A 23,402-nucleotide genomic window follows, 5' to 3' on the forward strand; every position below is an offset into this window, starting at 1 on the left:
TGACACGTGACAGCGTGTGAAAATACGGAACTGTGCTTTTGACTCGCTTTGTGTGCCACACAACTTGTCTTTTGTCATTGTACACCGCTCAATCTCATCTTTTCTTTTCCCGCTTACTCGGTCATTTCTATCAATACACCGTTCAGGTGGAATCCATGTCTGTATCCGCCCCGCCAGCCGGCAGCAAGTCGATTGCAAGCAGTGCTCTTCGTAGCGCGGGACTCATTGACCGAGATGCGACCATGAGGGATGCCGACAACCCTGGGGGAAGAAAGGGCAAACTGCGCTCTGGGAGGACGATGAGGATGGATATTACGAAGGACAGGCCTTCGAGCACTCGCATGGTAATTATACTACTCATTTTCATTTCCACTTGACAGGAAGGGCATATTTGCACACTACTTGCTTCGTCCTGTCGCCATCTCCCTTTTATGACCAGCAGCTTACCGAATACTCGAATGTTGTTGTATGCAGCACCCTGTACGGCTCTCCGCAAGTGCCGGGCCTTCAGATCCACTCACTATCCGCGGCGCCTCTCGGCCTTCAGTGTCAAGCCGGATGCGAAGAAACGCAATTTCTGGGGCATCCTCATCTTCAATATCGCAGATACCCCTCCGAATGAAAACCAAGGTCGTAGACGCATGGAGAGAGTTTGTCCAGAAGCGTTGGAATCCAGAGATGAAATACCTAAATTTGGATGTGAGTTTGTTGCGTGGCCTTTGTGTTGAATTCCCCCTTTTGAACACCTTTGCAGTCAATGAATGAAGACGAGGTAGTTAAGAAGTACAACCTCACCCCACCAGGATCAGGAGGAAGTTCCCGCGACGCCGCTGTTATCTTCAAACTGGCCAGCCAGCTTAAACCCGAGGTAAATATCAATGTGTATAGCTTGCTCGTGTGCCACTGACTTTATCAACGCCAGGTCGAAACATTGTCTCTTGCGAATAATAACTTGACCGGGACTCTTCTCATGCAACTGAGCAGGTATCTCCCGAAATTGGTCAACCTGTCGCTGCAGAACAACAAGATCCGCGACAAGAAAGAACTCACGATGATTGTGTCAAGGAAGGAGAAGATGCTTCAGATGCGAGAGCTGGTCTTAACTGGGAATCCTTTAAGAGAGCTGGCATACAAAGCTGGTCAAGGGGCGGCCTATCGAAGGTGCGCTTTCATTACGCCCTGATTTGTTCCCATCTAATCTATTTTTTAGTGACATTGCTCGTCGATTCACGGCATTGGCGGTTCTGGATCAAGAACCGATCGCGCAAATATCTTTCGACGGGCCTCAACCGTCAACGTCGGCAATGCCTGTCGAAAAACCAAACGCCACCACATTCCCATTCGATATGAGCCCTTCATTCGTTACTGGTGTCGATGGAGCTCTCGTTAGCAAATTTCTTGTCAAGTATGTCCATCCCGTTGTCAGATTGAATTTTGCTTGACGTCACTTTCAGCTTCTTCAATGCATTCGATAGTCAACGCGAATCATTAATCAATGCGTATGACCCTGCAGCAACCTTTTCATTCTCGGCGAACACCTCTATTCCGGCGAGGGCTCGACTAGTGGGATTCCACTCGTCTAAGGACATGCCTAATCAGCGCAAGCTGGAGTGGAAGACGTGGCTCGATAGTGGTTCTCGAAATTTGAATCGCATAGGCAGTGATCCTCAGAAGACGCTGCAGAATCTGCACGTCGGTGCAGACCAAATCGTGCAAGCGATGAGGAACATGCCCCCGACCGCGCACGATATCCTGGGCCCATCAGAAAAGTTCTGCATCGATGCATTCCCTGTAATGCACGGGCAGAGTATGGGCCTATTGTTGACTGTTCATGGACAGTTTACGGAACGTAAGTTTAGCTTGATTGTTTCCGTAACAGATAGAATCCCGGTTCTGACTGTATTCAAATTGATTGCTTCTGTTAGCCGGACCTGGGGGTGTACGGTCATTTGATAGGACTTTTATGCTGGTTCCAGCTGCAGATGGTTCACGGTACGCGTCTTGTCTTATTCGCATCCACATCTTTTAGATTATATTACTTACTGATTCACCTTCTAGTGCCAAACTCAACGGCTGGGATATTGTCATCTTGTCTGATCAATGGATTATCCGTAGCTACTCCAGTCATGAAGCATGGAAAGCTGGTCCATTGCTGGTCCAGGCCGTTGTGACCAAGTCGCAAACTGGCGCTTCAGCTTCCGGATTCTCGTTGATGTCGTTCCCTCCAGACCAGCAAGCAGTTCTTGCCCAACTCGTATGTCGCCTTCCTTTTCTTATGACGGCATCTTTCAAGTGCTGAGGCGATCCTGTTTCCTTTTTCGTCAGCCTGAGGCACAGCGGAATTTAGTTGTGGAGATCTCTTCGCAGACCAGGCTGAATGCCAAGTTCGCCATCGACTGTCTGCAATTGAATGGGTGGGATCTTGCGAAAGCAGTAGCCAACTTTAACCAAGTAAAGGTGAATATATGCGTCATTTTCTTTGTTAATTTGGTAGAAGTTCTGACCCTGTTTTTTTCTGTTACATAGGCCTCGCTCGCAGCGGATGCATTCCTCTAGGCTAGTTCAACTAACAATCCTTCTGGTTTATCCACTCGACGTCCTGTTTCTCCCGTCTCCCGTTCAGTTTCACGGAGCACCTGCTCCTTCGAGTCTAAGCTGTACTTTTTGGACAGCTCATATATGTGCCGAAGTCCCCAGCACTTTATCGACGCATCTCATTATTTTTACCCACGCAATCCTCGGAAGGGGCGAAGCTGGAAAGCGAGCATCACCGCATTGGACCCCCCTCAACTACATGCTTATTTTGGTTCTGGGACTTTATTATCTACCTTTTTTTTTCAACATATCATTCCCTGCCCACCCCCCCTCTATCCAAACCACCACATCATTACACATGCACTCTTGAGACACGAAAAGCAATGCCTCAAGCTTCATTCACAATTTCTTTTTTTTTTCTATCGGTCTGGTGTTTGTCTCGTTTCTATTCTATCCTATTCATGAACTCCGTACCCATCCCAGATCCCTTTTCCTTTCAATTTTATTTTTTCATTTGATCAATCCTTTTTTTACATTTTTTTTTTCATTGCATTCCGCCTTGATCCTACGAGTTCGAGTTCGCAACACGGTACACCCGTTCTCTTTCACACAATACACATACATGTAATTATATACACAATTAACCCACCCACCCCCAAATCTCTCTCTCTTATTTTTCCTCGTGCGAAGGATAGTAGTACTAGTACTGGTACGCGTAAACAGATTATCATCGACATTTCTCATCATCCCCTTCATCATGACCGCATCACATATGATATGATCATATCCTGCCCTGCCACCTGGGCTCTCTATTCATTTGCGATTATCGAAGTCAATGTGTGTATATGGCGGCGTCTACAATCGTGGTTATTGACGTCGACATTCACTGTGTCCCTTTTGTCTTTTAATTTTGGTGTGATATTTTTGTGTTTTGAGTTGGACGTGTTCATTATTCGATAGAAGTATGATATTAAGAAGACGAGCTAGAAAGTCGGTGATGATTTTAATGACAGATGGCTAAAGTGCAATTTACTGTTAAGATCTGACTGTTGACGCTTTCAATCCTTTTTTTTAATTGGAGGCTCGAGCGTATGTGCTACATTTAAATAAAACACACCGATTCCCAGTAGTTGGGGTCGAAATCAGAGAACTCGTAAATGTGAGAAGAAACGTGGCGATTCCTTGCTAGCCTTTCTTAACTCTTTTGCCATTTTGGCCACTCGAGTAATACATGGCCATGACGGCAAGGAAGTTCTAGCAAGTTCAAGTAAATTGTAATCGAGTTCCTGATTTCCTGATTTCTTTTTCCTGGTCAGCGGCATTATATTACATCACACGATTGCCATCGGAGCACCCTTCACCTTGTTCGATGTTCGATGTTCGATGTTCGATGTTCACAAATCCACATGTTCATGAGATGATGGGACAGGGAGGTGCGGAGTCTAGGCTCTAGATTCCCCCTCCCAACCCCCGACGTCTCGCGAATGACCCAGAAAAAAACATGTGTTGATTAGTCCACCTTGTTCGCTGTTCCGAGGGCTGACCTGTCCGGGGTTGCCCGCCACCAGCGCCTTGGTATGCCGTACACCACTTACTTTTTTTTAATTCAGTTCGGGAGGAAATGTAAAAACATGAGGCTAGGGTGGTGGTTCTGCAATATACTGTAAGCGCTGTACTGTACAGTTTTTTTTTTCCCAATGAAGCGAAGTGCACCCCATGGACAGGGGTCTGATCTTGTCCATGATATGCCACTGGATGACTGGCAGGTTGGTGACAGTACATTTAGATTAGTTAATTTTTTTCGCAAAGGCAAAACCTTAACTCCACTCCACTTTCACCCACCCTCAGTGCACACAAAGTAACTTACAAGACCAGTAGGCTCAACTGCGAGTCGAAATTAGATTAAGATTGCAGCCGTACGCAATCTACCTGCCAGAATGCTCTTTCTCTGAATCTGTCAACGGGAAAGTTCAATGAAAGGCTGCCTGCATAATGACGACGGCTTGTGCTTTTTTTGGACACCGCTTCGAGGATGTGACCATTTTACATTAGACTTTGCAGCAAGGAAACAAGCGCCAGGTGCGTATGCGGATAGGTTGGGTTTTCGGGAGTCCTGCATCGCTCCGCCCGCCCGCCCGCCGTATTTCATTTTCAAATTCCCAGTGGCGGCCTGCCTGTCCTCCGAACTGCATTTTTTGCGATGATATTGGGACACTGCATCTAGCCTTGGGTTGACATGAAAGCAACAGCTCTTCTCAGCTTCGATAATATCCAGCCAAAGTGGACAATCGGTGACTTATTTTTCTGCTTTATGGCATAATATAACCTATGAATGGGAAGAAAAGTGTTCTCATTTCTCAAGCGTGTCATGGGTAAGTGGGGCTAAGAATATACATACGAGTATGTTCGGGGAACGTCTATTGAACTTTCCTTTCTTGTCGCAAAGACATATTGCACGTCCCGGCCGGTGATATGGCCCCATCGGTGTGGATATCGATTAGGATTATTGGAGAACCCAAGGATGTCGTGTTTTCCAATATCGATAGACGGTTCGGGGAGAGCAGGTCGGCCTCGAGGTGCCAGGTCATCCACGGACCACGGCCTTTTTACACAGGGCAATCAGTGGAGAATAAGCCGAATGCGGACTGGAATTTGTGGACGGGGGGACCCTACCGCTTGGCTGGCCCTTTTTTTGATCTGTTTGCTGCGATTTCGGCGGTGCAGATCCGCCTCGTTGCAGCATGGAAGGCTGCTTACACCGGTGCACATTACCCGTCTTTTTTGCTCCCTTACATATGTATATGTCCCTTGACGGACTACTTCCCAACCGGTCTGTCCCCACCACCATCGACCATCGACCACCACCATCAAGAACCGCTTTCTAGCGCGCTACTAAAGCAATCCTTCCTCTTCTCTCATTCACGCTCGCATTTTTTGTCTTCTTCTTGTCATCTGTCTTGTTGTATCGCTTTCCCTCAGTCTTTGCTCTGCTTTCTCTTTGTTTTCGCTGTTTTCCTACAAAAAACCCTCATTTGATTCAAAGCTCTCTCAAAATACACTCAAATCACGTTCCCTACCCCATGGATTCTACATACGGTCCTTTAGACAACTATGGCCTTCACAAATATGCTCTTATTGGGGATGACGAGGGCGTTCGCCGCGCGCTGAGCAAAGGAGCCGATATCAACGCGCTCGACACCGCAGGACGAACAGCGCTCATGTGCGTTGTAGCAGGCGAACAGTACGCGTATTCCATCTTCTCCATCACCCCGCATGCCACTTAATCACCATTCTTTCATTTCTTATTTGTGGGGAAACAGCTGGCAGAATATCGACGCGTACGACGCGTCTTTTATGAGCCCAAAGCGTCTGAACGCGCTCAAGATCATCCTCAGTCAACCTGATATATCGCTTTTCACGCTCAACGCGCCACATTCGTCGATGAACGGTGTGATTCCGCTGTGTATGGCTGCGTGGCTAAATCAGCCCGATGCCGTACAGATGCTGCTCGAAGAAAGTGTAGACTCTGTTTCCGTCGATGGTATGGATGCCCATGGAGCCACGGCGTTGATGTGTGAGTTTTTTTCTATTTCGTCGCGTCCTTGTTCTTGGTCTTATGGATCTCTTTTCAAGATGCGGCGCGTGACGGTAGCTTAGAGGTTGTAAGAGTACTGGTACGTCACAGTAACATACCTTTCACCGCGTCTTTGTGTTCACTTTCCGTCTCTTTCTAGCTCTCACATGGCGCTCGTCCCGATTTTAGAGACCGAAACCATCGAACCTCCGTGCAATTCGCGCTGCCGTATCCGCAGATTCTATGGCTCTGTGAAACGGTCTTACGTCGCCATCGATGGCGGGAAAGCAAGGTATACCCTTCTGTTCCTACAAACGTAGCTTTGCGAGACTTACGACACCTTTTTTTTTATTCTCCAGTCCGCGGACAGAACGCGGTTGTGCTTAGGCACAGAGCGCATTATCGAACTCGCTTGTGCTTCAATGCCATCGACGGAAGACCTCGAGCCGCCCCCTCTATCCATCTTTACGCAAGAGGCTATCGCAAGGTTAACCAATACACTCGTGTCCTGCATCCGCTCGTGCGATGTGGCCTTTATGCATTCGCTGCTTTTCTCGCCCGCGGTTCATGCTTCGTCTCCGCCCGCCCTGTATCCGATGTCCGTTCCGCCTCTCGTGAACGTCCAAGACGCGAACGGATGGAGCCTCATCCATCATTGCTGTGCAGCCGAGTACCCGTCCATCGAGATCCTAGATACGCTGTACTGCGCCGGTGCGGATGTATCCGCGTTCACAGCGCAGGAACAACAGACACCGCTCCATGTCCTCGCCCGATTCGCTCATTCAACTTCGGCGCACGATTACTCGGATTCTATACACTCCTTGCAACAGTTTACGCTGCATCTTGTCCAGGACCTCCGCGCGCCTCTGCTGGCTCGTGATAAAGACGACGAGACGTGCATTCATCTTGCTGCCGAACACGGTCATTCCATTGAACTGCTTATGCTTTTGATTGAATGCGACTCCACTGGGGCTGTTCGTAAGATGCGAAATTCGCGTGGGTGAGTGCAATGGTCTTGTTTAACTTTGTACATCAGGGTGCAATTTTTAACTGTGTTTCCACGAATAGACTGACCCCCCTTGAAGTCGCGAAAAAAGAATTCGCACATGCCTTTGTTTCCGAAAAGGACAACATCCCTGCATCCGCGCTATCAAACTGCAACATGCGTCCATCAGACTCTTTCGCGTCACTTTCATCCCTCTCAGACTTGAAATCGCCATATCACGGGATCATCAGCGACGGCTCATCCATATTCTCTTCCTCAGACACATTTGACGTCGGCGAGACAACACACCAGCTCCTTCTGAACCTCCGCGCGACATCCACAACGCTCGCGCACCCAAGAGACCCCGCGCACATCCAGAGCCTCGAAGACCGCCTCGACGAGACATCCGCGCAGTGCAACTCCATCGTCATCCACTTCCGCAGCCGCATCGAGGAGGCCGCGCGCGTCGTCGACGACCTCAAGAAGAGCGCAGCGCGAATCGGCGCGGTGAGAGACGGCGTGGTCCTCGCGACGCGCAGCAAGTCGATTATGCGCCAGATCAAGCCAATGACGGTCACGTCGCGCAGGCGGCAGCGCGACTCCGAGGATTCGCAGACGACGGCGGTGCACGGCACGGGTTCTTCCGTCGTTGACGACGATGCCGGCTCGGCACCCTCTTCGCCTTCCAGTCTGAACAGGCAGCTCACAGACCGCGTGTCGACGGGTGTGCAGACGACGCTCCTGGATCTGTTTGTGGTTACTAACAGCCCTTCACCGTCGGATGCTGCATGGACTGAGCGCTTTGTGCGGTCGCCCGAGTCTGGAGCGTGTAGGGCGCACTTTGAGGGTATTTGGGACGCGGAATGTCAGCTTGCGCAGATTCGCCAGCAACAGATCGAGCGGGCGTCATCGGTAACGCCTACGCCTACATCTCCAGGCAGCGTCGAAGCGTCGAAATCTACGCTCAGGCTGAAGCATATTATCAAGAAGAAGAAGAAACTCGAGGACAAGATTATGGAGATCGAGGCGGACAGCGATCATCTTCGACTCCTCAAGAAAGATACTATGACGGGGCCATCGAGAGTCAAAGCGTGGTTGAAGAGGATGATGGTGACAACGGCAGCAGCGCAAGCAGTGGAGCCATCTCAACAGGCACTCCCTAAGCTGCAGATTGTGCTGGACCTAGAGGACCAGGGTTCTTGCTTTGTAGGCCACGAAATCAAGCGCCCTCATTCTCATGCGGCGCCCAAGTCAACAACGAAATCGGGCGATGCGCTTGATGCTTCTATCGATAATGCGCTTCGTACGTCTCCGATTGTGTTGGAGAATGCTCATCGGGATTTAATCAGCATTGGCGAATGTTTGGCTGCTGTACGTTTTTTCATGAGCTCCCTTGGATTTTGTTTACTGAATGCAAACATATAGGCTGAACAGTTCATTGACTCTGCAAACCACTCAATCTCAAGGACACAACGGATCGTCAAGCGCGCTCTCAAGGTATATATTTTTTTGACTTGGAGTACATTCAAACAACATTCTGACAATTCTATCTCTCAGAAACGAGAAGCGCTAATTGCAGACCTTCACGCCGCGGCAACCGCCGAAGCCCTCCACCCGCAAACCTCCGACCTTCTCTCCGCCGCTGCCGATACATCGGCCGACACACTCTCCCCGGGCCTGCTAGGCTACACCACCGCCCTATCCCTCTCCGCACGCCCCAGCCTCGCGTCCATCTCCACCATCTACTCCACCGCGTCCTCGGTCGCGTCCGTCGCTGCTACGCTGACGGAAAACGACGACGAAGACACGCGCATCATCCGCCGGTTGCTTTTGCGCAAGATCGAGGCGCAGACGTCTGGTGCGTGGGATGAGGTGGATAAAGTCACTGGATGGCTGTCTATCGTTAAGGAGTCTGTGCGTAGTGTCAAGCGCAGAGCGTACTTGTAAACACACAGACCCACCCAATCTTTACCCATCCGTCTATCCACCTTCGTACCTACGCACACATACAACGACAACAACAACAAAAACTTGTACGCTGAAAAGCATTTTTTAGGCACACAAAAAGGATTAACACAAAAAAAATTCCTTGGGGAATCTAGACGTTTGTAAATTTTATTGTATGTATGTATTCTATACTGTACTTCAGCATTTCCCACTTTGTAGGAAGATGGAAAGGAGGGGAAAGGGGGGACAACATCACCTATCATCATTGTTCATTATCTCATTCGCAATATAACACTCTGTACTGCTCATCTACACACTCTCAATCAATCGATTTGCACTTTTTTCGTGTTTAAACGAGAAAGACGTTCATGAAGGAATTTATGCATTGAGTGGAATACAAATAAATGTGAATGATTGAGGTAAAATAAAGCATGAGGGGGTATTGAAGAAAGAAGGAAAAAAGAGAAAAGGGTCCATTACACCCGAGATTCCTGCAGCCGTCGCGAAAACTGCTCGCGACATTGATAATGTGTCACTTCACCACTAGAAAAAGAAACAAAGCAGTAAATCAACAAAGGAGAAGAAATGCACATGTAGGAACCATTACGTACCGAGGAGCATGCACAGCAATCACACTGTTGCCAAGTCGTTTGTGGCATTGCGGGCATCTAAGAAAAAAAACGAGTAAGTCAATTTTCCATCCGACCACTGACAAAACGACGCTTACATCCGACTATCGGTGACCTTGACCCTCCTAGCCTTGAGCCCAATCAACTTCCTCGCAAGTTGATCGTCCCTCGCCTTGCTGATCTGGCGGATGACCTGCGTGTCGAACACAGGCGCCCGAAGCGACTCGATCAAGAACTCTCTGATCTCATCCATAGTCACCAGCGGAGGGAGAAGCTGCAGCGTCTCGACGGCGTCCAGGCGAGGGCTGTGCCGGCTGATGAGCTCCAGGGCGGGTTGCAGCAAGTCGCTCGTGGTCTGCACTGTTGGACGGAGGTATATCCGCAGCAAGGTCAAGAAGACGCCTGCGGTTGATGACCCGGGTTGATACACCCGTTTGCAGTATCTAAGTAAGAATAAGCACAACAGAAAAAAAATGTCAATAGCAGAATTCCGGATAGAAGACGTCAGCGACTTACTCTTCTGCTTTCAGGTAATCTTGTAATCTGTACACATATGTTTCAAGTGCTTGGTCATGCCGCCCTAATCTGCCCAGAAGAATGGCTCTTGCTTCATGAAGGTCTGTCCATTAATCTAATTTCAGGGGTGACTTGCACGAAAAATACCGATTGGAGGCATACCCGTTGACGAAACATATCCGTACAAGCGATCAATGGAAAAGGTGTCATTGCTGTTAATAAACTGGAGAAGTTTGTCGTACACCTCTTTGCGGGTTTCTGGTTTATGCGGTTCATCAGCCGCCGACACCGGGATTAAAAAGAAGACCATTTACTTTCATCGCCGCGCTTCTTGGCCGCAATTGTCGTGGACAAGTACAGCTCGGCCAATCGATCATGGAAAACTGGCGACTCTTCCTGACGTTCCTCAATGATATATTCAAGATACTTGAGACACAACTTTGGATCTATCTTTTCTAGATAGTTCGCGACATCCTTTCGGGGCAAATCGACATCTTCTGAGGTGAAGATCTGATGATAGTTAGGCAAGGGTTCATAATGGCAAAATAAGAGAGACAAATGAATACCTGGAAAGCCATCTCACTATCAAGATCGAATATCCAACGCGCATATGTGAACACTTGATCGATGTATTCAGGTCCTAGCTTCTGAAGGTACTGTATTGAAGGGCCTAGTTTATCTTCCATATCGTCTACATTCACGCTCAGCCTGGGGCTTGTCAGCACATAGGAGTCAACAATATCAAGCAAATGACTTACTCTTTCAGAAGGTCTAACGCCTTTGAGTGCATCCGCTTGCCATTGTAGAGATCTCGGAGTTCGGCATATTTCTAGATAAACGTAAATTAAATGAAGACTGTAACCACAGAAAAAAAGACAAACCTTCCGCGCTCTTAAATCCTCTTCAACCTCTGAAACTTCACACCAATTCGCAATACGACACAACGACCCCAGCAAAATCGGACGGTTGATCAAGAACGATTTGTACATTGCCGTGTCCACGATCTGCGCGAACCGCAACAGCTGATCAGGCGTCAGTGCCGACAGGGGCGCGTTAGGCAGCGCGAAGAGATCGGCGACTGAGGCCTCCGAAAGTGGAGAGGCGATGTGCGACTGGCTCTCGGGCGTGATACCCACGGCTTCCAAAGCTGCTCTGAGTTTAGGCCGCCGGTCGCTCAGGTAGCGCATTAGAGTTTCGATTGCCCGTGGTAGGTCGTCTAACAGTAGCGTAAGCGAATGAAATCCAGATATCAATAATGTGGGACATACCTGCCGTGGATTTCTTCTTAGACGATATGGATGCTGTATCATCATCCTTGTGAGCCCCTGGCAAAAACATACCCAGCCCAGTCCTCCGCAGCCTTCCACCAACTGATCCTCCAGCCGGAACAATGCTATCGAATATTTCAGTAGCAGTCTTTTCGTGCCCTATATTCACCGAAGCATTATCATCATGAGATCCTTCTGAAGGTGCGCGTTCTGCGTCGGCAGTGGTATCAGTACGAGTAGAGGCAGAAGGTCCGCCATACAGGGGTATCCAGCCTTCTTGAGGCACTGACAAACGACCGGCAACAGATTCTGGATAGAGAGCAACAACTTTGGCCGGGTTGAAATCGAGCTCGATAAATGCGTCAATGGCCGCATCATATTTCGCTGCGCGGAACTGGGAAACGGCGTCGAGAGCGCGAATTTGTATCCGGCGTTGTTCCTACGCAAGGTTTTGTCAAAATAATCAAGCCTGGTCATTTGGAAGAGGCTATACCTTGTCAGAGATCGAAGATTCGTCTAGGGTATCTAACAGCGCAAGAGCATCTGAGTACTTGCCATCAAGCACCAATTCATCTATCTGCTCCGTCCATGGTCTCATATTAAATCGCCATAGTGAACTGCCTTCATTCGCAGCGGCTGTTTTATCAGTCGGTGTCGTCATAGCATACAAAAACCCAGAAGCTGACGGTGTAAGCATCCTGATAGTAGCATTCTGGGCCGCAGTAGCATCTGAGACATTGAATGGAAAAGGTAGAGTCTGAGAGACTTGTAGCGAAAGTGAAGATCGGATTTGAACCACGGATGTGGTGTTGAACGCTGCGGGAGGTAGCGTTGCTGTGGAAGGCACCTCGGATTTCGGGGATTGCGTCGGTAATGTACCTGCTGGAAACACAGAGAATAGGTATGGCTTCACGAACGCTGGTATTTTAATCAGTGTTGTCAGCTACTTATTCCGAAATTCTCCCTCACATATTTCCTCTGGAGGAACAGGCCACTCTATCGTTGTATTTCTGCAAGATTTGGCGTCCGTTCCAATGAAGATACCCTGGCCTAAAGAATTTTAAAACCTCGATAACGACAAACAACTCTGCTACATACCATCCTTCGCAATGACCACTTCCGAAGGTCGGGTAGAAGCGAGTGCTGGTTTAGCTTTCGCACCAAGTCCAAGAGTCATGTACCCTGTAAGGCCGGTAAGGGCATTCATCGCAGTACCGGAAGATGCTATTGGTAACGGTGTGGTGATATCAACGGCTGTCATATTGGGTATCGAGAACATGGCAAATTCTGTGGGTGAATACGCGAAGCATGCTGTGTCTTTATCGAGAAAGATGATAGTGCGGGCAGAGTGGGGCAAAGGGGCTTCCTAGCGCGTTGTCAGTCCTAATGTTTGTTCAACAGAGCTCTAAAAAGCACCTTGACATCCTGTGCCTCTCCATCCTTCCAGGTATAAAGAACGGCCTTCCGTCTGCACCCAACGAGCAATTGTGTGATGATAGTCGGAATAGGCTGCGTTCGTTTGAAATCTGGATCGTCCGAAATCTTGGGACTCATTGGTATATGGACAGTCTCGACAGTAGAAAATACCGCAAACGAAAAGGCAGCTTTTGCCTTCGCAAGAGGTGTCGGTGGCGAAAATGTAGGTAATGGGAACAAAGTGACGGTCATTTCTACAAAAGTGTTAGATATAATGACGTGAATTACAAACTTATGCATACCAGATAGGACTATCAGAGAGTTGACATCTTTGAGGAATCCCAGCTGTTCAATCGACCTCCTCACCAATCCTTTCTTCACCTCCACCGGCTCGATCGCATTGGTTGCTTCGTCTGTGGGCTGACGTCAAATGCGGGCTGAAGGCACCAGAAAATATTCATACTAAGGCCAAATACATGGAGATTTCCTGTAGAGCTACCAAGGTATATCCGATCCGCTAGTATGTCGCCTCAATATCGAAGAAATTGAACCACACGAGGACAAAACTTACCTTGCACAGCGATAGAGTCAAACTTCTCCTTTAAGCCAGAAAGCACGACCTCGGGAACGGTAAAGGGTGGCATGGTAGAGCTTGCTTCTCAAATTTGAGGCAGTAGGCCTTTCATATCTCAAAAGCCGGCTGTCTGACCACAAGCTTTCCTGAGCCTTGTCGCTGCGCGTCTCGCAACAAAATAAGGATTGAATCAGGAGGCCGGAGCGTTGCAGCAACGCAGCCGAGCTTGGCGTTGTTTGGTGATGCCATGCCACGTGACACCGTTTTGCCCCTGTTCTTCGCCGAAGGCTTTGTTCTTTTCCCCAGAAAAAGCGGCAGGGTTTAGCTGTATCGAATAACACTGCTGATTTGAATGCTTAACAAGGTGAGTAGGCAAGGATGCCTCTCAGTCAGCAGCATGGTCTACTAAGGGCCCAACTTCGACTTGTTTCTAGCCCAACACCCATTTCGACTGCGCCTTGATCAACCCGCGATAGTTGCATTCAGGTCAATAGATATCAACAACGCGTCGACGCGTCTGCAATTAGATTCATGTCTCTTGGCAAGGTCGGACGAAGCTCGGGGGAGGCTCGTTCGAGGTGATCCCACACTTTTAAGTGCCTGGGCGACTCTTTCAAAGAAAAGGTCCAATAATATCTAATCACCGCAGCTTGGGACTTCAGTCGAATTCGTATGACGAAAATGCTCGATATGTCTTATAATTCAGTTTTACAACAGGCACAACACGATTTGCACCAATCGGTAATTCTATCTTCCATGGACCGGTCTTCCACCACAATATTTGGAATTTCTACACGGACTTCCATTCGCAACTTCTTCGTGGTTCTCACCGTGAATAGGACGGCAAGGACGCAATAGCACTCGTATTAGTCCAGCCCACAGGAACGACCGTGAACAAGATAGGAACATACCTGATAAGTGCCTTTTTCTCTCTCGCAATGTAAATTTGAAGCTGTGGAGCTCCCACCTGCTTCCACACGTCTGCGCTTACAGCGTCAAAGCCACTGCGCACGGCAGCCTTTTTCTTAGAGGCGAGCCACTGTTAATCGATACTGAATGGCTTCGACAGCATCGAAACTCACGGTCCGCCTCTATTGTTGGCCACGAGACCTCAGGAATTCAACGTCACTATGGGGGTGGCGATCCGCCTTGCTTCTAGTATAAAGTTGACATTGAATTCAATCAGCACCCCAGAGTACTCCCTAAACGTATCGAGACCCTTGAGTACCCCATGGCAATACCCCTTCTTCTCACAAAGATTTTTCTTGCCCTCTCATGTTTTCGTTGTGCTTTAGCAGCACCGGCTGGGAGGGTTGATGTGAAGCTAAAGACCGGTATCATCCGCGGTGTAACACAACCCAACGGTCCAGACAAGTTTCTTGGAATACCATTTGCCCAGCCACCTGTGGGCAATCTCCGCTTCAAGGCACCCGTAGCTATCACCGCCCCGTCCAATGCGATCCATGACGCATCTGTATTTGGGAACGTATGTCCTCAACCACCAGCAGATAATCTTGGGGCTCCGATTGCAGAAGACTGTTTACACCTTAATGTGAGTGTAATTCTGGTTCTCTTATCTCGAACATATTTAAAATGTGTTCAGATCTTCCGACCCCCGAACCTCAAAAGCAACGCCAAACTTCCTGTCCTATTCTGGATACATGTAGGTGCCCATCATGTTTTGTTATGTGTGTGGTGCTGATGGGGCACCTTGACAGGGGGGCGCATATACTGTAGGGTCAGTGATATACACTATATGCTTATTTTCTTCATGTTCATGAGGTACTATTAGCGCGTCGTCAGATCCAGCAACAGATCCAACGGGTAAGCCGTCTTTGGATCAATGTGGAAAGGACCCAGCATTGACATTATCTTATATAGAACTCATCCAACGAAGTATGGAAATCGGGAAGCCCATCATATTCGTGTCGACGTGAGCATCGTAGATCAAAATAAAAAGAGTCAGACACTTATCGGCCGCTTATTCTACAGCAATTACCGACTTAATACATTTGGCTTTGTGAGTTACTTGTCAATTTTCGGCATCTTCAGACCATGGATATCTAAATCTTGACTTGACTCGCGATTAAAGTTGGCCAGCTCAAGTGTAGCCCCGGAAGACCTGAATGCGGGCCTTCTGGATCAACGAATGGCTCTTGAGTTTATTCAAGACAACATTGCGGCATTTGGAGGAGATCCTACAAAAGCAAGTTAATTATCAGTTTGAAGTTGGCTTGCGGCTAATTGACCTGTCTGTAGGTGACCATTTGGGGTCAGGTGAATCAACACATTTCCATTTTGACGTTGAGCTTGGATCTCATACGTACCCTTCGTGTAGTCCGCAGGTGCCGGGAGTGTAGAAGCACACTTTGTTTTCCCTGCTGAACGGTCTCTCTTCCGCGCCGGCATCGCTGATTCGTCTACAGGTCCTTTGTAAGTCTAAACCACATGCTCCAATGACCATGGTAACCACGGCTGACTCACTTCCAATACAGCAAGAATTCCCCAGACGCCAGCACTTTTGACAAGCCAGGGAAACCGTTTGCTCGCCTACTAGCAGCTACCGGATGTGCCCCAGGTCCCAATGCGGTATCTTGCTTGCAAAAGGTTCCGTTTGATGTAAGTGGATACCCCAAATTCTTTCCAATATTGGCATATGTATCTCATTGTGTAACAGACTCTGACAGCCATCAACAACCCAATGATCACTGGTACTCTGAATCATCAATTATGGCAGCCAGCAGTTGGTCCAAAGGGTAGCTTTGTTCCCGAACGAGCGTCGGCCAGAATAAGATCCGGAAACTTCCTGCATCTTCCCTTCATCGCTGGAACAAACGTATGCCACTATTTATATCTGCCCAACATTCAATTAACAATGATTACAACAATTCACAGGTAAATGAAGGAACAACTTTCAGTACCACACTACTCGGCGAAGGACTCTCTGGCGCGGCAGAGGATAAGGCTTTCAGAGAATTTATCGGCGATTTGCTTATCGACAATAGCACTCTCACCAATGACGTGTTGAGCGAGTTCCTGTCTTTATTCCCAGCCAACGATCCAGCCAACGGAGCTCCATTCAACATTGGTGACTCTTTGTTTGACAGAGCGGAGGCATGGTACACCGACCAGATGTTCCTGTCTCCAAGAAGATTCTTCTTCCAACACGCCTCGGCTCTTCAACCCATGTTTGCCTACTACTTCGGAGAATTTATTCCAGGAAACGATGTGACGCTTGGAGGTGAGGTGTTTGTTCAACTTGTTGCGTCAAAGTATTCACAATTCTCTGTAGTGGCACACGCCTCCGAACTTTTGCTACTCTTCGGGCCTATCCCTGAAGTGGCGAAAGTAGAAACAGCATTCTCCACAACATATAGGGACTTCTATATCAACTTCGTAAATGATCTGAATCCAGGAGGTAAACAGCATTTCCATTCAATCAAACTTCATTTCTAAAAATTTATAAAAAACCTGTTATAGCTGAGTGGCCGCGATATACCCCATCGTCACCAAAGGTTTTGCAACTTATTCGCAACAACATCACCTTGATTCCGGATAGTATGTGTCATTTCCATCCCAGTGCAAGCATGTACGGCAGCTGACCTTACTCATTTTCAGCATGGGATGCCCAAAAAGTCGACTTCAGCAACACTCCCAAAGTACTGGATGAGTTCGAGAAGTAATGTTTCAGGCCTATGGGATGAAAAAGTATTTCTTCCTTTACCTCACATTACGCGCACCTTTACGAATAAATATCAAACTAAAAAAGCACTGGTAATTTTGACATATATGGTTCAACGGTATGGAAACGGTGTTCCGCTGAAGTGACTACATTATCATGTTGGTAAATGCGTTGAACATAGCGGGCATTGATGGGCTTTTACGAATAAGTTTTACGAGCGTTTGAAGATACCAATTTACTTGAATCCTCCCGCCAGCCATTCATTGACGGCAAAGAACCCGGTCACCTTGCTGGGCTCGATCTTCGGTACCTGGCTCGCCCATGGATTTTTTTTGAGACGGAACTCGGGGTGCAATTTAGCTCCTACATCCTCCAAAAACTTCGCGTTCGCGACGGCGTCATCATAATTGTAGGACTTCACGGACGGATTAGCTCGTGGTGCAACTCGAGTAACTAACCCTCTCGCTCACCGTGAAAACAGTTGGAATCTTTTGCTCAATTAGAACACCAAGGGTTTCCTGCCACGTGTCGATATTGTCCTTATAGCATTTTGGATCGAACGCGACAACCAAATCCGCTTTTACAAACGAACTTCCACTATCGGCAAAATAAGTTTTATAGGACCTGCAAGACGAAAACGAAGGCGTTTGTCGGTGTCATTATTCGAATAAATAACAAAATCGTGTACTTCGCTTGGAACTCTAAGTGTAGCGCACGCCGACGTTTCTGACATTCGCTGGATGGAAGGTATTCTTAGAAATAATGGATATGATTATATATATGAAACTGACTCGCAAGGCTCGAAGTGCTGGCCTTTCAATAAATCGTCGGCTTGTCCAGAGGGAGCGCAATGTATGGCCTGTACATAGAAATAGTCAACAATCGAGTAATCATAAAATGAAGGGTAAAAGGAGACTATACATTGACTAGTTTCACGTCTGGAAGACGATGTAAAAGTTCTTCCATGTCGATAGCGACTAGCTCTGCGATAGTTACACCAAGGATCTTTGACAGTTCATTAAGTAGAAATAACGCAGATGTGGCTAAACGTGAGCTCACATGAATATTGAGAGCCGATTTCTTCGTCCACGAAGTATCCGTATTCAATAACTCCAAAGCCCATAGGATGGTCATGGACATGGATAGATTTTCTGTCGCTCCTCGAAGTATCGGCATGAGTTGGGCATCGCTCATTCTCAAGCCATAATTAGTCGCCATATCAGACTTCAGGTCGGAATACAGAAGTTTATGCCAGTTCGTATTGCGTAGCGACACCCAAGATGGCTGTATATGCTCCGGAGACCAATCCAAGGGCGCAACCGACTCAGCAACTGTTGTCATACTGTGACCCATATTGTAGTCTGCGGCACAAATCACATCCATAGCACATTGAGACTGTTTGCTCCAGCTGTCGCGACAAGGTTTTTGCCTATGAGCCGTTTTAACAAGATCCCAATGTTGCTCGGAGCAGCTGAAGGTCAGCGAACAGTCGGGGCAACGCCTGGTGCTGGGAAATGAACGTTTCGGTACACCTTCAACTGAATTGCCATGTCTGACTACAACGTCCGAGCGCCCACTATATAAAAAGTATAAGTATATGCTATGATTAGAATCAGTGCCCGGGACCCACCAGGCCAAACAGCGAGGTTGATATTCCACCGCATCACGCTCCAACTTTGTGTGGGTACTCTTCCGAGTTCCCGCGTCAGGGCACTGATCTGGATGTCGGTAACTTTCTGTATGACTTGGTTGACTCGTTCTTCTGCATCCTTTGCGCTGACAAATCCGTCATTAACAGGTTCATAGAGGGATATTATATCCTCTCGTATTATTCCTGCAATAGACTTCCAAGCTTTACAAAAGCTTTTGTGCTTCGGCCAACCTTTCTTTGAGGGAAAGAGAGGGAATATGAGACCATTTCATCGAACCTCAGGGGTTAAGAAGTGTGCACCTTTTGGCATACTACGGCTTCGATTTACTAGTTCAGTAATGTCATATTAACAAACGTATTTGCACTTACCCGAGCCACAATAGCTAACATGAAAACAACTCGCACACTTTTGCAATGCTACCTCAGGTGATCCTTTGTAACACCCACTACAGGCTTGTCCCACATACGTGCTTAACGGAGGTTGTCTATCTGATGGTTGGAATGCCATAGCAGGCGATATAGACAGTCGTTAGTTGTAGGGATAGTAGGAGTCTCCTTTTGTATGGTTTCAACCATGTTTCGGATAAAGTGGCCAAGATGTTTAGCAGCCATTTGGCGGCCATCGGTAATCAATTCGAGTCAGATTGCAAATTCAATTTAAGTATTGCTCACTTCGCTATGTACTGATAGTTACTGGGGCGCAAGTTAGGGCCAACGTAGAAACTGGAAACGCTGAATATGGGGCAAAGAATCCTCTTGAACTACAAATTGTAGGCAAAGAGCCGCTAGGAGGAATTGAACAAGCAATAACGCATCTGCCAGTGACGTTAATCAAGTGCATTCAGCCCTGCGTTACTCATCTCGCGCCGCTCTAGTTCTTCTCTTTGAATGAGCCGCAGCTAAAATAGTACAAGTCATGATACCAAAGGCCCAAGGGATACGCGATGATTGAACTGGCTAATAAGGAGTTCGAAAATAGAATCGGAACCACCGTGTCGGTGATCCCCGGAGCTGAGTATTACGAACAGCCGGTCCAGGAATTACGCGAAATGTAGGAGGTGTTGCCAATGTGATGAAGGGTCGCATCCTAGTCTATCGCAAGCGAAAATTGGACATAGCCTGAGGCCTGAAGATCTGCCCCCCCAAGAGACATGTAGGCAAACCAAATTGCGAACGGAAGGGCGACGGATCAATGTGTAAGGCGAGGATTCCGTGAAGAGTTGTAAACGGAAGACAGATCAAGGACCTCGGTATACCGTACTTTCGTGAGGTTAGGTTGCAGAGCTGGTTGGTGACATCCATGTTGAACGCCGAGGCGCTTTAAAGTTGGATGTACGACTTGAGACGGCGGCAGGAGATCGTTTACTGAACGAGATTTGAGGAGGAAAAAACTAAAGAGACTGGAGATGCGACTTCCTAATCCATTTTGGAAGATGCATACCTAACCCCTAGGCATAGTGCGTACTGGAAGAATGATGTAAAGTCTTCAAGATGAAATGAAGGAAGAACTGAAGGTTGAGAAGTACAACCTGTCAACATGAAGGCGTACAGTCTATCAGGATCGATAACTGGAAGAGATTCGACCCCAAGATATACAGGCAAAGTGGGGGCGGAAGGAGGTGCGATGTGTGAGGTAATGGTACTATACCATTGACGGTGCATACGAAGATCGTGAAGGTATCCCGAACTTCCGCACGACACCGCGAACGTAGAGATTAGGGCGATGAAAAGACGGCATTCACGTCGGATAATGGTGTATACTCGATACAACCCGCGTATGTCCTTATGTATCGTCCCCAAAAGAGAGCAATGTTTTGCTCTGCTTCTTGGCCTTCTTGGACGACGAGGTTTTCGGGGCCTTTTCTTTAGATTTTAACTCGGCCTTGAGCTCGTCTAGCTGCCCGACGGCTTTCCTTTTGTTCGGTTTTGCTCCTGCTGTACCCGGTTTGGATGACGAGGAGAACGAGAGTCCCTGAGAAGCTGATTTCGAGCTCGACGAGCTCACCTCTCTACCCGATTTCTCTTCCGAAGCTGTCTTTTCGGCAGCAGCTTTCTCTTCTGGAGACAGCAGCGGAGGAAGGCCCTTTTCTGCATCATACAGTCAGGTTTACAGAGGTATCAGAAAGCATGCCACGCACCTGCACGACGAATGTTCTCTGCCTCGAATTCAGTGAGATGCTTCCCAGCTTTTAACACCACCACCTGCGGCTTCTCGTCCGCAAACTCTTCATCTTCATCCGCGCTCCCTGGGTCATCTGCAGGGCGCTCAGGAATCGCGGGGCGGGGTCTTCGTGGGATGGGGGCACGACCCTCGCCCGTGTACTCAAACTCGTCGTCGTCGCCCTGGTTGTAGGTTTCTGCGTCGTCTTCGTCGGGGATTCCGTTCATGCGATTTTGGAGTTTGAGCAGGAAGCTGGGTGTGGTTTGTTGGTACGAGAGTTTTGAGGAGAGCTGTGCGCGGGTGGGTTCGCGGGGCGCCATTGCTGGTGATGGTGGTGGTTCAAGATCAAAAGTCAAAGGTCAGGCGCCGGCAAAAGAAATGATGGCGCGCACGTACTTGTTCCCAGACAACTTCAATATATGCATTTGAACCAGTATATTTTTATAAGAATGAATATTTGGTTACAACGGTTACTACAAGAAATCAAGAAGAAACTAGATAGAATTTAAAAAACTGTGCATCCCTAATCCCCCTTGAAATAACTTAGGAAATGGGCTTGCAACATTTCAATATCCATCTCGGAAACAGGCTTCCGGCATTTATTCGCGAATCGGTGTAAAAACGAGTTGATATACTCTGGTGTCCAACTTGAAACACCCAGGAGCATCTGTTCATCGTTAAGCCCATAAGCGTCGAAATCCTCCCAAAGATGGGCCATGGAAGGTAAGCATGAGTCGAGAAAGTGATAAATGGCATCGCCTCCGTGGGATGAGGATGGTGTGCATGGCATGGAACCAATGGAACTGCGGCTGGCATTATTCGACCTTCTGGAAGGTGTTGTCCAGAGTGTTTGGGGTGACGACGGTATCCCTCCTGCGGTATCGGTTTTTGTTGACGGCCCAGGCTCGCTGCTGAACCTGGTGGGAACGATATAATCGCGGTACCCATTGGAGTTTGTTGGGTTTTTCGATGAGGAAGCGAATGAAACGGTTTCTTGCAGGATAGGTTTTCTATCCACGGTCTTTCCTCTCCTCAAGCCAGATAATTTCTGTAGAGTTTCATTAGCTGCTGCAAAAATGAAGAATGTTGCTTAATTGCCTTTTTTTTTTGCAAATAACGCGCCCAATAATGGTTTTGAAAAACCATACGCTCCGCGAGACACAACCGTATCTCAGAATCTTGCGTGTTAAATGTATTTGGATATTTTTCGACAAGCTGTTGGAAGCGAGCGATCGAAGGACTGTACACCTGAAACATGAAATATGTACAGACCTCTTTACGGACGAATATTAATTTCTCCGCTTGAACAGCGGGACAAAGCTCTATTTTCAAATACTTTTCTCCGATTCTTTTGATGTCATTCTGTCGTTAAAGTATAAGAGGAGGGTCTACGAGGTGAGAAAAGGCAACTAACATGGATATCCCGGATATGTTTGGGATCATTATTGTCAAGTTTAAGAAGCTCTCGCAGTTGAGATGCTGGGCCCTGTGTGCTGTTAGTGTGTTGCAAAGCTTTCTGTAATCGAAGTACCTTGCCATTCCTGTGCTCAGTTGGCCGGATTTCTAGCAAAAAAACATAATAAGCTATATGATAAGATGCCCATAAAAACGTACTCACTTCTAAGGGTGGAAGCAAGTGGCATTATTGCTCTGCCTTGTTGGGGGAAGGATGTAAGACCAGGCGCAGAGTTCAACGGCGTTTTATTCGCCACACGAATCAACTCTATCTTGTTGAACGAACATGTATCAACGAACTTTAAATGACGCACTCCTTGTTGGATTATTTAGGCTTTTGAGTGCGTGTCTGGGAGCGTTGCTCGGATTCGACATATTTCATATGGTCTTATTGTGTGATAAGATCGCCGAATAATTGATGAATGTGAACATTCAATCTTCAACCATACGCAACAAAAACCAGTACCGCGGTCAAAATGGATTGAAATTTACTGTGTAGCTTCATTGTGACGAATCTGGCGAATAGAAACTCCGCTTTAATAATCGAATTTGTCACGTAGTGTTGCATCCGTGACCGACAGGCGTGAGTGATTTGATAAAAATGCCAGAGACATCCAACAATTTCACTTCTCCAACTCGCAGATGTTAGTAAAACCTAGCATATATCAATGGTAGTTAACCACTGAGAAAAAAGCTGTGACTATTACATAGCTAAGCAAGTGTCAGCCATAGTCTTACTCGACCTTAACGAGATCCTGGTGAATTGTAAGTGTCGTGCTGTTCACGTCGGAATCTAATTACTGCTAATGCTAAGAAATTATGCACCTGCTTGGATTGAAAAGCGTACCTCAGCCTAAGGGTATACGCTTTATACAACAGGTCGGTCCGTGTAGCATCTTTTTTGTCTCTTGCGGTTGCCGTTTCAATACCAACGCCGATTCTGGTTTATGATGTCATGCCTCATGCTCAACTTGTACAACGTATCGGAGACCGGGATCATGTCAACCCC

The 23,402-nt window shown here is 47.7% G+C and overlaps 7 protein-coding genes across 7 annotated transcripts; 3 read left to right on the forward strand and 4 right to left on the reverse strand.

The window, feature by feature from the left end:
- Positions 1-155: 155 nt before the first annotated feature.
- On the forward strand, positions 156-2,556 carry JR316_0006287 (mRNA export factor mex67; the record flags this gene model as incomplete). The annotated part of the gene is made up of 10 exons (XM_047892036.1): positions 156-344; positions 475-699; positions 755-868; positions 923-1,161; positions 1,211-1,405; positions 1,455-1,849; positions 1,926-1,992; positions 2,059-2,254; positions 2,326-2,457; positions 2,527-2,556. 10 exons carry the CDS (start codon positions 156-158, stop codon positions 2,554-2,556), a joined length of 1,782 nt encoding a protein of 593 aa, XP_047749385.1.
- A 3,059-nt stretch (positions 2,557-5,615) lies between these two features.
- JR316_0006288 (Ankyrin repeat domain-containing protein 55) lies at positions 5,616-9,041 on the forward strand (the record flags this gene model as incomplete). The annotated part of the gene is made up of 8 exons (XM_047892037.1): positions 5,616-5,776; positions 5,856-6,109; positions 6,169-6,209; positions 6,270-6,401; positions 6,469-7,109; positions 7,178-8,465; positions 8,520-8,591; positions 8,652-9,041. 8 exons carry the CDS (start codon positions 5,616-5,618, stop codon positions 9,039-9,041), a joined length of 2,979 nt encoding a protein of 992 aa, XP_047749386.1.
- A 476-nt stretch (positions 9,042-9,517) lies between these two features.
- On the reverse strand, positions 9,518-13,514 carry JR316_0006289 (Vacuolar morphogenesis protein 6; the record flags this gene model as incomplete). Its single annotated transcript, XM_047892038.1, has 17 exons — positions 9,518-9,584; positions 9,653-9,709; positions 9,769-10,113; positions 10,187-10,289; positions 10,349-10,444; positions 10,501-10,696; positions 10,753-10,894; positions 10,945-11,015; positions 11,068-11,402; positions 11,455-11,893; positions 11,948-12,372; positions 12,424-12,504; positions 12,553-12,820; positions 12,871-13,124; positions 13,173-13,283; positions 13,334-13,387; positions 13,442-13,514. 17 exons carry the CDS (start codon positions 13,512-13,514, stop codon positions 9,518-9,520), a joined length of 3,117 nt encoding a protein of 1,038 aa, XP_047749387.1.
- A 1,161-nt stretch (positions 13,515-14,675) lies between these two features.
- JR316_0006290 (Lipase 1) lies at positions 14,676-17,127 on the forward strand (the record flags this gene model as incomplete). Its single annotated transcript, XM_047892039.1, has 14 exons — positions 14,676-14,996; positions 15,048-15,111; positions 15,227-15,268; positions 15,326-15,377; positions 15,437-15,464; positions 15,537-15,650; positions 15,704-15,721; positions 15,783-15,877; positions 15,940-16,063; positions 16,122-16,280; positions 16,340-16,685; positions 16,737-16,862; positions 16,925-17,002; positions 17,063-17,127. 14 exons carry the CDS (start codon positions 14,676-14,678, stop codon positions 17,125-17,127), a joined length of 1,632 nt encoding a protein of 543 aa, XP_047749388.1.
- A 234-nt stretch (positions 17,128-17,361) lies between these two features.
- On the reverse strand, positions 17,362-19,087 carry JR316_0006291 (uncharacterized protein; the record flags this gene model as incomplete). Its single annotated transcript, XM_047892040.1, has 8 exons — positions 17,362-17,541; positions 17,597-17,750; positions 17,815-17,862; positions 17,918-17,985; positions 18,048-18,131; positions 18,186-18,664; positions 18,757-18,997; positions 19,055-19,087. The coding sequence occupies 8 exons, from the start codon at positions 19,085-19,087 to the stop codon at positions 17,362-17,364; spliced, it is 1,287 nt and encodes a 428-aa protein (XP_047749389.1).
- Positions 19,088-20,560: 1,473 nt separating this feature from the next.
- Positions 20,561-21,258, reverse strand: JR316_0006292 (uncharacterized protein; the record flags this gene model as incomplete). Its single annotated transcript, XM_047892041.1, has 2 exons — positions 20,561-20,865; positions 20,916-21,258. 2 exons carry the CDS (start codon positions 21,256-21,258, stop codon positions 20,561-20,563), a joined length of 648 nt encoding a protein of 215 aa, XP_047749390.1.
- A 203-nt stretch (positions 21,259-21,461) lies between these two features.
- Positions 21,462-22,581, reverse strand: JR316_0006293 (uncharacterized protein; the record flags this gene model as incomplete). The annotated part of the gene is made up of 5 exons (XM_047892042.1): positions 21,462-22,006; positions 22,087-22,186; positions 22,211-22,300; positions 22,353-22,501; positions 22,557-22,581. The coding sequence occupies 5 exons, from the start codon at positions 22,579-22,581 to the stop codon at positions 21,462-21,464; spliced, it is 909 nt and encodes a 302-aa protein (XP_047749391.1).
- Between the last annotated feature and the right edge of the window lie 821 nt (positions 22,582-23,402).

This window comes from Psilocybe cubensis, chromosome 5 (assembly GCF_017499595.1).
Source record: "Psilocybe cubensis strain MGC-MH-2018 chromosome 5, whole genome shotgun sequence".
Taxonomy (NCBI): Eukaryota; Fungi; Basidiomycota; class Agaricomycetes; order Agaricales; family Agrocybaceae; genus Psilocybe; species Psilocybe cubensis.